At 44.2% G+C, this 15,380-nt stretch overlaps 2 protein-coding genes across 2 annotated transcripts in view; one reads left to right on the forward strand and one right to left on the reverse strand.

The window, feature by feature from the left end:
* The window catches only part of LOC140134561 (chemerin-like receptor 1), a 122,583-nt gene extending 107,470 nt beyond the window's left edge, over window positions 1-15,113 (forward strand). Inside the window, exon 2 of the mRNA XM_072154960.1 lies at window positions 11,178-15,113. Coding sequence (XP_072011061.1) covers window positions 11,201-12,124 — 924 coding nt within the window. The 5' untranslated portion in view covers window positions 11,178-11,200 and the 3' untranslated portion in view covers window positions 12,125-15,113. The remainder of the gene's footprint in view (window positions 1-11,177) is intronic.
* LOC140065368 (probable G-protein coupled receptor 33) lies at window positions 1,553-6,825 on the reverse strand. The gene is made up of 2 exons (XM_072112962.1): window positions 6,719-6,825; window positions 1,553-2,710 (listed from the first exon to the last, which is right to left on the reverse strand). The coding sequence occupies exon 2, from the start codon at window positions 2,694-2,696 to the stop codon at window positions 1,668-1,670; it is 1,029 nt and encodes a 342-aa protein (XP_071969063.1). The 5' UTR covers window positions 2,697-2,710; window positions 6,719-6,825; the 3' UTR covers window positions 1,553-1,667.
* Window positions 15,114-15,380: the final 267 nt, after the last annotated feature.

The following is a 15,380-nucleotide window of genomic DNA, read 5'->3' on the forward strand; positions in this document are numbered from 1 at the left end:
GCAGCTGCGCCAAAAAACCATCCCGTGCACCACAATCCACACTAGTTAAATACCTGTGCAAGCCGTGTAATCCCTGAAAAAGGGCCACAGTCTAGCGTAAATGAGCAGCACGACCCTTAGTAAATAAGCCCCAATGTGTCATTTAATTCAAGTGTTTCCTTCTCCACTAACTTTGGCTTTTATCTCCCTCTATCCTTCCCTCCTAATGTGCTTTTCACTGTGAAACCTCAACTGAATTCCATCTTGCTAGATAAGACTCAGACATGACAAATCACATAGGGCTTATTCACAAAGTTGCATTCATTACTTGTGTGTTAAAAACATCCATTTTGTTTCCATTTTATTTTCGTCATCAGTTTTTTGCCGATCCAAAGGGGGTCATTTATCTTTAGTCAGAACATTTGCGCTTGTCTTGTTTGATTGGCTTGACTGGTGTTATATTAAGCTGTGACTGTGTCTGGGGGTTTATTTGCGACTTTATTTTCGAAAGTCGCACAAAAGTCACAAATTCTTTTACAATCCAAGCAAAACCTTGCCCTAGGCCTGTTTGGGACTGGAGTTTATTTGTGCCAAAGTTGCTACTTTTTACAGTTATTTGGTGCAAAAAAACTTTTTTAAGTCCAATCTGGATTTTAAAGGTATATCAGGCTCAACACTGATTTCTGGGGAGCTCCAGTATACATTCAAGCTGCCCCACCCTCCTCACTGACGCTGATGCTGCTAAATCCACCCTCCTCACTGATGCTGATGCTGCTAAATCCACCCTCCTCACTGACGCTGACACTGCTTACCTTGCCCCCTCTCTGACGCTGACACTGCTAATCCTGCCCTCCTTACTGAAGTTTACACAGCTAACCCAGCCTCCCCTCATGAATGACACTTGAAGGAAACATAAGTTTGATTTTTCTTCACATAGCCAATCATTCTCACCACCTTCTTCCTAAAGGAGTGGTTTATGATGTAGCAGAGCCATGTCACACACAACCACTGTCTGTCATTCTCAATATTCCTGTGTAACATTTAATAAAACCCCTGCAGAGAAAAGTAAATGAAGCTGTATACGTCTGTAGTTGAATATTGGTAGATGGTCTCCAAGTTCCAATTCCCTAGTGGCAGAATGGTAGTAGCAGTCAGACCCGTCCATCAAGTGAGGCTTTATTGCTCCTGTGGATGCTCCAGTGCTTTTAATCTTACACTAATTATGCTCTGCTGCAGCCTTCTCCAGACTAGCACAAGCCAAGAATACAGGCAGAAGTAATCAATCTCTGCACCATCCCACAGCTGCTGTGTATGAGTTATCCAGCTCAGGTTGATTAGTCCTGTCTGGACAGTTCAGGCAGCTCTTTTATATAGGCCAGGAAGTCTTCACCCAGCTTTCCTATGGTCTGAATTTTATATTTGTTTTTTTAGCAAAGCCACTCAGTTCAGGGACTAAACAAGATATGTTTCTGCATCAGTGTAGTTACAGTATTCTCAAGGTATGTTTGGTTTATAATGCATTAAAAAATGATGATTTCCTTTTAAGAATTTATTTTGGGTGGGTTTATTTGAATGAAAGGTTCCCTTTAAAGCTTAGCGTTAGAAGAGGTCCATCTTCTGTTCTGGATAGGAATACTGCTTAATAAAGCTTCTCTGTCTCTGATTAACCCTTTCTACCAAAACTTGCCTTAAATTTTATTTTCTTGAGATTCCTCCTTTCTTACCGATGCAGATTGTGGTTCCGATCTATTGTCCGTACTCCTGAGAAAAGCGTCATTGAGAGCAGTCTGTACGATAGACACTATGGACTTCTTGAAGACAGTCTTAAATTTTTCGACAATGAAAAGATATAGAATCGGTGTGAGGCAGGCGTTAAAGCACGTGGTTATGGTGGCAAAGACCTTCAGGGCTTGTAGCGTTTTTTCTCGAAATAATCCCTTCTCTATGGTCATTCCATACCAGATGTGATAAGGTGCCCAGCAGATGAAGAAAGATGTGATGGCCATGAATATGATCTTGTAGGGCTTCCTGGATTTTGTCAATTTTTCTTTTTTGATCTTGAAGCCAATTTTTAGGTAGCAGATAGTAATAATACCTAGAGGGATGAAGAACCCTCCCAGTAGACGGAAGTACAAGATGGCCCACTTGACCTTGGCTTCAAGGTCTACATCCCGTTTACCCTTCATGGTGTAATCATTGTAGCAGATAGAGATGTTCCTTTCTTGGCGGACTTTACGAAAGATGAGATATGGGGAAGCACAAAAAAAAGCTAAACCCCAAATTATTAGGCAAATCAATGACAATTGTCGAGTGTTCATGCGATTCCTGTAAAAATGGGGATGAAAAACCAACCAGTATCGGTCAAGGCTGATGATGGTGAGAAAGAACACAAACCCATACATGCCGAAGGACAGAAGGAAATTGACTAATTTACACATGAATTCACCCAGGACCCATTGAGGATGGAACAAAAACATAACACCCAAGAAAGGTATGACGAGGATGAAGATGAGATTGCAGAGGATGAGGTGCGAAAACCAGACCGTATTGAGGTTCCTTCTTATCCTAAAGCACAAAATCCAGAGATAGAGAGTGTTGATGACCAATCCGAAAAGAAATGTGATCAGCAGAAACGGTAGACAGATGATCTTTGTGGTTGTGATTGCTCTGAAGGTCTCTGCATCAATGTTGGTGTTGTTGGACAGATTGGCCAGCATTGTCCACCAAAAACCTAAAGAAAAGAAAGACAAAAAATAATTATACAATTTTATTCTAACCCCCTGATAAGGAAGTCAGTATTATAGTCCTACGACATCTGATTACTGGAAGCCCCAATGTTTATTTATGTTCTGTTGGGGAATTTCTAACAGCACCTCCGCAGGAGAAATGGAACATTACAAGTTGACCACAGAAAATCCTGTGTTAATCAACGTACTAGTTTTTCCATCTTTAGGGGTGCTCTTTGTAGCTACTCTTCACTGTGACAGGTGAAGATACTGTATAGTGGACCCCAAAAAATCAATTTGTAATCCCCTAGTATAGTTATTGAAAATTGCATTGGTTTTTAAGACATGGGGGCAAATGTACTTACCCGGTCCATTCGCGATCCAGCGGCGCGTTCTCTGCGGAGGATTCGGGTTCTGCCGGTATTCACTAAGGCAGTTCCTCCGACGTCCAGCAGGTTTTGCTGCTGCGCTGAAGTTCATCGGAGTGCACTAGAGTTCAACGTCCTATTGTGGGTGCAGGTAAGTGCGTGTCAAGCAACACTTTTTTTTTTTTAATTGCGGCGGTTTTTCTGAATCCGTCAGGTTTTCGTACGGTCATGCCCCCGATTTCCGTCGCATGCATGCCGGCGCCGGTGCGCCACAATCCGATGGCGTGCGCCAAAATCCCGGGGCAATTCAGGGAAAATCGCTGCAAATCGGAAATTTGCGGATAACCCATAGGAAAAACGCGATTCGGGCCCTTAGTAAATGACCCTCATGGTTTTTTATTATTCGCTTTCACCCATATTGGCCTTCTCCACATTGTCCTACATGCTGATATCATAACTACACCTGGTAACCCTTGCAAAACCATCAGAAATTAAGGAAAGGTTGTATTTGGCATTACGGGGGACTCATTATTCTTTGGGGTCCAACTAATATAAGCATTGCTTATAGCCCAGCCATACTATATTCTCATCGGTCACCCCTTTCCAACAAGCTTGAAATCTCGGCTCTTGTGGAAGGTTGGAAGGCAGAGAGGAGGGAAACATGTCATCCAACATGACTCTACAAGACACAAGGGAAGAATAGGGAGGTTTCAGATCTTCACTGTTCTCATACCAACAAATGCAGGTCAACCAGCATCCCACCACCATGTGAGGTCCCACTAGTGTCTGGGGCCCCATAAGTGATATGTCCTCGGAGTTATTACATCATGTATTGTAACCTACCCACTTTGCTTGTAGAACAGTGATAACCATCTTTTGGTGAGCTTGGTCATTGTTGAAGTGGAACTTTTTTGTGGTTTGATGTCATCATCAGGAAATACCAAGGTGCAAACTTTATACCCCAGGGTATTCTCTAGCCTAGGTTACTTTATACCCTGAGTATACTCTAGCCTAGGTTACTTTTTACCCCGGGTATACTCCGGTCCAGGTTACTTTAAACCCCGGGGTATACTCTGGCCAAGGTTACTTTATACCCCAGGGTATACTCTGGCCTAGATTACTTTATACCATGGGGTATACACTGGTCTAGGTTACTTTATACCCCGGGGTATACTCTGGTCTAGGTTACTTTTTACCCCGGGTATACTCTGGTCCAGGTTACTTTAAACCCCAGGGTATACTCTGGTCTAGGTTACTTTATACCCCAGGGTATACTCTGGCCTAGATTACTTTATACCATGGGGTATACACTGGTCTAGGTTACTTTATACCTCGGGGTATACTCTGGTCTAGGTTACTTTATACTCCAGGGTATACTCTGGTCTAGGTTACTTTATACTCCGGGGTATACTCTAGTCTAGATTACTTTATACCATGGGGTATACACTGGTCTAGGTTACTTTATACCTCGGGGTATACTCTAGTCTAGGTTACTTTATACCCCGGGTATACTCTAGTCTAGGTTACTTTATACCTCAGGGTATACTCTGGTCTAGGTTACTTTATACTCCGGGGTGTACTCTGGTCTAGGTTACTTTATACTCCGGGGTATACTCTGGTCTTGGTTACTTTATACCCCGGGGTATACTCTAGTCTAGGTTACTTTATACCTCAGGGTATACTCTGGTCTAGGTTACTTTATACTCCGGGGTGTACTCTGGTCTAGGTTACTTTATACCCTGTGGTATACTCTGGTCTAGGTTACTTTATACTCCGGGGTATACTCTGGTCTAGGTTACTTTATACTCCGGGGTATACTCTGGTCTAGGTTACTTTATACCTCAGGGTATACTCTGGTCTAGGTTACTTTATACTCCGGGGTATACTCTGGTCTAGGTTACTTTATACCCTGGGGTATACTCTAGTCTAGGTTACTTTATACCTCAGGGTATACTCTGGTCTAGGTTACTTTATACTCCGGGGTATACTCTGGTCTAGGTTACTTTATACCCCGGGGTATACTCTAGTCTAGGTTACTTTATACCTCAGGGTATACTCTGGTCTAGGTTACTTTATACTCCGGGGTGTACTCTGGTCTAGGTTACTTTATACCCTGTGGTATACTCTGGTCTAGGTTACTTAATACCCCCTGGTATACTCTGGTTTTGGTTACTTTATACCCCGGGGTATAATCCGGAACAGGGTTATTCTGGTTTGCTACACCGGGTCTAGAACAAACTCTCTATCCCAATTCTTTTTAGTTTCTTATTGTAATTCTTGCATCTTGGTTACAATGTGTTACACGATGTGTGATCTTCCTTCATCCTACATGTCTGTTGTGGGTGACGCTCATCTCTCACTTACTGGTGGCACTTGCTGATGTGAGATTCTCTGCGGCTTTCACTATTACTAAATTGCTTTTATTTTTAAATCGAATTCCCGTCCTCTGGGTCCTAGCGCCCTCCTGTCTATTTTGCTAGGGTCAGTTTTTCAGATTAGGATCTTTAATAGAAATATCTCTGGGGATAGTGGGGGCATGTCACATGTTGGGGTCAGAATTTAGGGGTAGATATTCCTGAATAGTTTGTATATTTGTAACGATTGTCTACTTTTTTTTGGTTATGAAATGATAACCTGAATATTATATGAAAATAGTTAAATAGAAAATTTGCATATGATTATTGCAGAGGATGTGTGATGGGAATTTTGCAATATCTATGTTGTAGTTATTGGGGCACATTTACTAAGGGTCCGTCGGACACATTTCCGTCGGGTTTCTTCTACAAAGGAGAATGTAGGGAACCTCCCGCCTCTACATGTACAAAGAAGAATGGGGGATCCTCCCGCCTCGGGATGTACAAAGAAGAATGGGTCAACCTCCAGCCTCTAGATGTACAAAGAAGAATGAGGGAAACCTCCAGCCTCTAGATGTACAAAGAAGAATGAGGGAAACCTCCAGCCTCTAGATGTACAAAGAAGAATGGGACAACCTCCACCTCTAGATGTACAAAGAAGAATGGAGGAACCTCCAGCCTCTAGATGTACAGAGAAGAATGGGGGGAACCTCCAGCCTCTAGATGTACAAAGAAGAATGGGGGAACCTCCAGCCTCTAGATGTACAGAGAAGAATGGAGGAACCTCCAGCCTCTAGATGTACAAAGAAGAATGGGGGAACCTCCAGCCTCTAGATGTACAAAGAAGAATGGGGGAACCTCCAGCCTCTAGATGTACAGAGAAGAATGGAGGAACCTCCAGCCTCTAGATGTACAAAGAAGAATGGGGGAACCTCCAGCCTCTAGATGTACAGAGAAGAATGGGGGAACCTCCAGCCTCTAGATGTACAGAGAAGAATGGGGGAACCTCCAGCCTCTAGATGTACAAAGAAGAATGGGGGGAACCTCCAGCCTCTAGATGTACAGAGAAGAATGGGGGAACCTCCAGCCTCTAGATGTACAGAGAAGAATGGAGGAACCTCCAGCCTCTAGATGTACAGAGAAGAATGGGGGAACCTCCAGCCTCTAGATGTACAAAGAAGGGATCTTGATAACCATAAAAACTGAGACTTTACATTGTCATCGTATGTGATAAATCCAGAGCCCCCGTTTAGGTGTCACCATACAGGTGCCTTGTGACCCATCACCTTACCTGTGCCGCCTGGTGTTCTGGTGCTGTTACTATTCGCCGATGATACCTTATTCTTAGTCTCGCTCCATGCTCCGGAACAGCGCTCGCCCTCCTCTGCTCTCCTTAGGTTTTGCTCTTTCTACTTTATAATTAAGATGTGGTTTTATTGCAAAAGACGAATAGAAGAAGTGGTGAGTAAATGTGAAAGTAACAAGTAGAGCCACATAGTAACGAGGCAGGTTCTGCTTTTCTTAGTCTGTATAACAACCCTCTTGAAGAGCAGCAGTTTGTGCTTCAGAGCTGCACTCCCATTCTTGTGTTTGAGGAAAAGGTTATACAGTGAGGAGGTTGTGCTGTCATTATGTGGTGATGGAGCTGAGTACTGTGGTCACTGTAGCACTTCGAGTTAGTCATGTGAAGCATTAAAGGAAATCTACCATAAAAATGCATCATGATAACCCAGGGACATTACTCATAGATCCAGGCACCGGGACTGTGGTATCTTCTTATATTTGTTATCCATGGCCCAGAATACCGGAGTGGCTGGCGGTTGCAGCCTCGTCCCGGTGCTTGGTTTGGGGACCGAATGACGGGCCTACAGCCTGGAAGGTCTCCAGCAGGTTGTGTGTGCAAGAAAAGTAGAGGGTTAGGAATCCCTGGCTGATGAAGGATGGGGAGCCCGTGATGAGACCATGATGGTTCAGCAGCCGGATCCAGGCATCAAACGGAGGCACATTTTACAAATCAACTTTGAACTGGAACAGCCGGCAATGGCCAAACATCAGCAGTAGCAGTTTCCGTAGGCTGGAAAACTGGTGGGAGATGGCTGATCCGCAGGAACGGTTACTCACAGCCTGGTTGCAACTTCAGGCTGGGCTGATAGATGGAGCTCAATTCCGGACAGTGGACCTCTACTCTGGGGCTTAGTATCCTGACTTGCCCAAAGTGTCAGGCAGCGGCCTGAGACACCTCTGCTTCCTAGTAGTGTGACACTGGCTTGTGCAGCACAGGCAAGTGCTGAAACCCTCCAATCAGTTTCCAACTTGCTTTACAATTAGAACACATCATACCATTGGTGACAATTGATATGTTAACTGTTTCCCTCCCAGGCAGTGGTTCCAGCTGCAATTACAAAGTTCCTCACTTTTGGAGAGCGCCTAGCGCGGTGATCAGTCTCCCTTGCATCAGCAAGGTTGCTGCAAAAGTATATTTTTCAAAGTTGATTTTAGAACTATGGAGGCCATGGATATCAAATATAAGAAGATTCCCGCAGTCCAGGTGCCTGGATCTATCAGTAATGTCCTGGGTTTATCAGGATGGATTCTGATGGGAGATTTCCTATAAGTGCTGCTTCATTTGCATCATTAGGCAGCAGCAACCAGCAGGGGGCAGCACTTTGCATAACTTATAGATTTCTATAGGCTCCATACTACAGCTCTCATTGGGGCAGATTTATCTTCTTCTGATGTGTGGTTTTTGGTTGTATTTTAGTGACTTTTTGGGGCACATTTACTAAGGTCCTTGCACCAGTTTTCTGTCGGACTTTGCGCTATCTATCTAGTGTAAACTGCTTGCACAGGTATTTAAGAAGTGTTTGCGCAACAATTTTGTAACGCGCAACCGTTTTGTGTCGCAGCTGCACTATTCTTCACGTGACAGAAATTTCTGCACTGAAGGGGGCGCTCCAGTGCTCAGTCGGACTGAGCGCGAGATTTTACATGCAAGTCCATCAGAAATGTGTCACTCGCCCCATGTTAAACATGCACCAAAAAATATGGGTGCCCTCTATCGGGGCAGTGCAGGGGGCACCAGATTCATGCAGAACGTGCGCCATAAATCCTGAATCTGGCGCCCCCTGCACATAGTACACACTGCACATAATAAACACTGCACATAGTACACACCCTGCACATAGTACACACTGCACATAGTACACACTGCACATAGTACACACCCTGCACATAGTACACCCTGCACATAGTACACACTGCACATAGTACACACTGCACATAGTACACAGGACACTGCACATAGTACACACTGTGCATAGTACACAGGACACTGCACATAGTACACACTGCACATAGTACACAGGACACTGCACATAGTACACACTGTGCATAGTACACAGGACACTGCACATAGTACACACTGCGCATAGTACACAGGACACTGCACATAGTACACACAACTGCACATAGTATACACTGCACATAGTACACAGGACACTGCACATAGTACACACTGCACATAGTACACAGGACACTGCACATAGTACACACTGTGCATAGTACACACAACTGCACATAGTATACACTGCACATAGTACACAGGACACTGCACATAGTACACACTGCACATAGTACACCCTGCACATAGTACACACTGCACATAGTACACACTGTGCATAGTACACAGGACACTGCACATAGTACACACAACTGCACATAGTACACACTGCACATAGTACACGCTGCACATAGTACACACTGCACATAGTATACACTGCACATAGTACACAGTACACTGCACATAGTACACACTGTACATAGTACACAGGACACTGCACATAGTACACACTGCACATAGTACACAGGACACTGCACATAGCACACACCGCACATAGTACACACCCCCTGCACATAGTACACACTATACATAGTACACAGGACACTGCACTTTGTACACGCCCTGCACATAGTACACACCCTGCACATAGTACACACTGCACATAGTACACAGGACACTGCACATAGCACACACCGCACATAGTACACACTGCGCATAGTGCACATGACACTGCACATAGTACACACTGCGCATAGTACACAGGACACTGCACATAGTACACACTGCACATAGTACACAGTACACTGCCCATAGTACACACTGCACATAGTACACAGGACACAGCACATAGTACACATTGCACTGTTCTTAGTAAAAGTGCCCCTTTGTGTGTATTGTGTGTATTGTTATTTATTTCTAATAGGGCTCTGAAGTTTGCTGTATAGCAGTTTCCTAGTTTATGCCTACTTTGTCCTCGTATTTCTCCTCATTCTATATTTTTGCACCTGATTTAATATTCATTTGCAGCACAAAGAGTGCAAATAATTGTGCAAACACGCTCCAGTATTATTTACACAAAAAATGTGTGCCTGAAAACTCTAAAAAACCCCTCTAGATTTGATAAAGAGTCAAAATTACAAAAACAAATGGCAAATCAAGGCAATCAAATGCGCAAAGATTAAAGTATACATTTACATAAAAGTTAGGAAACCATGGTAATACTGGGGCAGATTTACTTCGGTCCATTCGCGAGCCAGCGGCGCGTTCTCTGCGGTGGATTCGGGTCTTCCGGCAATTCACTAAGGTAGTTCCTCCGCCGTCCACCAGGTGTCGCTGCTGCGCTGAATTCTGTCGGATTGCATCGGAGTTCACCAAGCCGGGCCGAGTGAAGGTAAGCGCCACTTTTTTTTTTTTAAATGCGGCTTTTTTTTCCGAATCTGTCAGGTTTTTTATGGCCACGCCCCCCGATTTCCGTCGCGTGCATGCCGGCGCCAAAGCGACACAATCAGAACGCGCGCGCCAAAATCCCGGGGCAATTCAGGGAAAATCGGCGCAAATCGGAAATATTCGGGTAACACGTCGGGAAAATGCGAATCGGGCCCTTAGTAAATGACCCCCATTGTATGCTTTTCCCTACAATAGAAACTGAATGGGGGTCATTTACTAAGGGCCCGATTCGCGTTTTCCCGACGTGTTACCCGAATATTTCCGATTTGCGCCGATTGTACCTGAATTGCCCCGGGATTGTGACGCACGCGATCGGATTGTGGCGCATCGGCGCCGGCATGCGCGCGACGGAAATCGGGGGGCGTGGCCGAACGAAAACCCGACGTATTCGGAAAAACTGCCGCATTTAAAAACCGCAAAAGTGTCGCTTGGGGAGCGCTTACCTTCACCTGGTCCGAGGTGGTGCATTCCGGCGCGATGAGATGACTTTCAGCGCAGCAGCGCCACCTGGTGGACGGCGGAAGAACTACATTCATAAATCCCGGCCGGACCCGAATCCAGAGCAGAGAACGCGCCGCTGGATCGCGACTGGACCGGGTAAGTAAATGTGCCCCAATGTATCAGATTCATGAAGACTTGCTTGAATTGTGAGCGACTCCGCCCCTCTCTGTGCACAGTATTGTGTTGCAGCATTCAGAGTGAAGCCGCAACACAATACTGCCCCAAACACTTCAAAAATGGATGTGCAACCACTTTGGGGCATAGATTGCTTGATAAATGTGTACATGCATGAGATTGCTAATCCTCTATTGATACTGAGTTATCTTCTACTCCGGAGCTGCACTCACTGAATGCAAGAAACTAAACACAGACCATAGAACACACAGAAAATTATAGTAAATTATTAAGTGACTGGTAACATAAGTGCTACTATTATAACTGAATTTCCACTCTATCCTTCCAGGTGTGACTCAAGAGGATGTGAAGATGAACTTCACCAGAGATCCAGAAACTGCTGAGCTCCGTCATGCCGTCCAGGTGGTGGTTACTGTGATTTTTAGCCTAATTTTTGTTCTCGGGATGATGGGTAATGGCACAGTCATCTGGATAACGGGCTGCCGCCTTCAAAGAACTATCAACACTGTCTGGTTTTTTAACCTTGCCTTGGCCGACTTCATCTCCACCTTCTTGGTTCTGGTGACAGTCCTCTACTTATTACTTGACCTCCACTGGCCGTTTGGACCCATTTTCTGTAAACTTGTCAACTGCATCTTTGGTTTGAGCATCTACGCCAGCATCCTCCTCCTCAGTGCCATCAGCATTGACCGCTGTGTTCTCGTCCTCTTCCCGGTATGGTGCCAGAATTACCGCAATCCTCGGTTGGTTACTGCAGCGTGTCTGGTCATTTGGATACTTTCCATCGCCTTGGTACCAGGTTCTTACACCCTTTCGGAGATGTCTACAGAAAGCAACCGAAGTTCTTGCAAGAACCTCGATGTTTTTGAAGATTGGGAAAGACGAGAAGCCGCCATCTTCACCATCTGTATATTCCTTTATCAGTTCTTAGTCCCGTTGAGTATCATCCTCATTTCCTACGCCATTTTACTCCTTACACTCCGTAAGAAAAAACTAAACCGGAGCAGTAAGCCGTTTCTGGTGGTCACTGGAGTTGTCTTCTCCTTCTTCTTATGTTGGCTTCCCTATCATGCCTTAGCCCTATCTAGAGTGTTCCTTGGCGGGTTACCGCTTTTGGTTAGTTTGGTGGCAGTACCTCTCTCCAAGTGTTTAGCCATGTTCAACAGTTGTATCAACCCCATACTTTATGTTTTCATTGGCCGTGAATTCAAGGACGTTGTGAAGAGGTCGCTAACTCAAATGTTTAAAACTGTTTTTGAAGAAGTTCCACACTAGAGACACAACCAATGGGACTAGCGAGATAACTGGAGATGAGCCGCAACTTTTTGATTTCAGTGTTGACATTCTGGATGCAAAATCTCAAAGAGTTAAAAGTAAAAACACAAAGAGCTGGAACACAACCGGACTGTTCAATACCAATTATCTATCAGGAAAAGTTTTTAGCAGAAGGGGGGATCCAGAAAGAGCCGCTCGCTCTTGGGGGGGGGGGCTTTTAATGTTGGACAAGTAATGACTTGGCTAAACTGGAGACTGCAGTGCAGTGTTACATTACACAAGAATCTCCCAAGATGACCGATCATTCAGTGGATGAGAATTTTTGGATTTTTTTCTCCGAGTTCAGCTGCTTTTCGTCTTGGTGGTGTTTAACGTTTTTTTGCTTCGTTTTTTGCTTTGTCTTTGTATTTTTACAGCAAACACATTGGGCTGAGAGATTTTTCTGTGCCGCCGATAATTTCTGCCTTACCTCAAGAAATTTCGTCTTAATCACTTAAGAAATTGTAAGAATAATTTTAATTATTCGTCCACATATAGGAACATCAACCTGGGAACTAAAAGGCGCAAATGGTTTATGCCAAAAATGTTTGTGTCAGTGTATCGTTTAGGGTTTTGGTGCCTTTTAACTATGTTCCTCGCTGCTGACGGATCTTTTCCATATGATAATATGATTCTGCTAAGCGCTCAAGGGTGTTTTGTCCAAGGTGAACTGATAAATGAAATATATAAAGCATGAAAAATCAGTGTTAATGGTATCGATGACCAATCTTTAGCCTTCTGAGCTATTTTACTGACAATGGCGCATCTACACTGCCATTTTAGAGAGAATTTACGCTCTACGATATCAACACGAGGGGGGGGGGGTTGGGCGATTCTCGAGGAAGTGGCAGCATTTAAAGAGTTAACACCCACAATTGGTGCCAGATGACAGGTGTAAATAGCAGAGGAATGAGTCGAACCTTAACTTCAGGTTGAAGTCCTAGGCCAGAACCGCAATGTTTGTGTGTGTGGTTCACATTGTGGGTTTGTGCGCCTGGATCAGGACTTCAGCCAGAAGTTTAGTTTTGGAGTTTATCCAAAAAAGATGGTCGAGTAGCAAATCACCCAGCTTTTCACAACCACCACACACACACCAATTGTGCATGTTAACCCTTTAAATGTGATAACACATGCTATTGGTTATTGACTTGAACCCAACTGGATGCGCCCATCACTATTAGGAGGCAAACATCTCTTATCAATCTCATTAGATCTTATTCCCTTCATTAAAGGACTTGTCCAAGTAGATTTTTGTGTGGGGTCCAAAAGTAAAAAATACTGAAAAATTAGATGTACTTACTCAACTAATTTCCCTTAAAGGACATGTACCACCAGGATGAAGGATTGTAAATCAAGCACACTGACATACTGATGCGTGTCCCCCCTGGCAATATCAGTTCTTCTCTAAGCTTCCTATGCCCTTGTTTTTAAGAGAGAAAAAAAAGTGTAAAATTATGCAAATGAGCCTGAGAGGCTCCAGGTTCCATAAACACATATGGAGCCCCAAGCCCCTAAGGCTCATTTGCATAATTTTAAATGCCTTTTTTTTTGTAAAAACCAGATGCTAAAAGAAAAGCAGATCCTGCCAGAGGGGGTGCACACCAGTATGTCAGTGTGCTTGGTTTACAATCATTGATCCTGGTGGTAGATATCCTTTAAGATGATCCTGCCCTGGACCTCCCGGGCTTTGTTAGGAGGTGCGCTGCTCAATAGTGGTTCAAATGTTGTACTTATTGAAACGTATTCCCGAAACGCGTTGTCCACTGAAGCATTTTGGAAAATGCACCATTTCAACCACTATTAAGCAGTTCCTCTGTATAAACCTGGATTTTTTATATGTACATATCCAATCCAACGTTGGACCCCAGGAGACGTTGCTGCTCACCACGAAGTAACAAAGTGACACATGCAGTTCAAGTGAAGCCCCGGATTGTATAAGACATGCACAGTGCTGAGGATAAATGGGGGGATTCGGCTGACCTGCTCCATACCTTTGGGACGTCTGGGTTTTGGTTGTCCTTTAAGCCTATTTGGAGGTCTCATGGGGGGTTCTGGCTTTTCTACCCGATGTGATCTTACATTCATTTCCTGTCAACAGTTCATCTTGACATCTTTAAAGGGGTTATCCGGGTTTTAAAATTTTTTTATGGCCGGGCTGGGGAGGGCTATTTAAACATAATAAACGTGTACTTACCTAGTCCGGTGCTGCCGATGTCCCGCGCCGCTGCCGGTCTTCTCTGTGCGCTGGTCTCATGACAAGGGCCGGAAGCTCCCACCCGACACCATCTCCCAGCGCTTACAACACTGAGAGATGGGGACGGATGGAAGGAGCCGGCCACATCGCGGACCGGAAGTCCCCTGTGCACGGCTTCCATGCCCCTGTAAACAAACAGGGGCACGGATCGAAGGGACCGCGGCGTGGGACATCGGCAGCGCCGGACAAGGTAAGTACATGTTTATTATGTTTAAATAGCCCTCCCCAGCCCAGCCATAAGTAATTTTTAAAACCTGGATAACCCCTTTAAGTCACAGCACACTAAAGAAAATTCTCAAACACTTTTGATCCCATAATTGAAATTTTATTTGTATGTTTGTATTTCCCCTTGTATTGTTTCCATTATAACTTCCCTTTTCTGAAAAAAGTGAGATGCCATAATGAAGGACACAATGTAACCGCACGACGGCCCCTACATCATGTGGATTGCTGGGAATCCCACCGTAATTCCTTCTAATATCATTTTCTTTTTTCAGAAATGAGACAAAAATATTCCCCTGCACCTCCCCCGCCCCCGTGACCTTTTTTCCTTTGTAGGAATCGGTGTTTTTATACACTGCCTATCATTTATTTGTAGGGTAATTGTGTGTGACCTTGGGCTGATCCTCAGGGTCATATGTGACGGTATGTTCTTATATTGTGTCGTTCTGTGTCTCAAAAATAAAATCCAAAAATATTTTTGTCATTAGTCATGCATTGTGTAAAGTTATTTTCACAGAGCTACCACTAGTGGGCGCTCACTACATATGTATTTACATTGAAGCCATGGAATTAATAAATAATACAGGGCATATATATAACCAAAAGTGATTGGACCAGGAAATTTGCTAAACACAATGGAGGTTTAAATTATGAAAACTCGCCCCATATTGGTCACCGTCCGGATATCAGAAAAAATGGGAAATTCCTTTATTTTTGGTGGGGTCAGTTTTTAGGACAATG

This window comes from Engystomops pustulosus, chromosome 6 (genome assembly GCF_040894005.1).
Source record: "Engystomops pustulosus chromosome 6, aEngPut4.maternal, whole genome shotgun sequence".
NCBI lineage: Eukaryota > Metazoa > Chordata > Amphibia > Anura > Leptodactylidae > Engystomops > Engystomops pustulosus.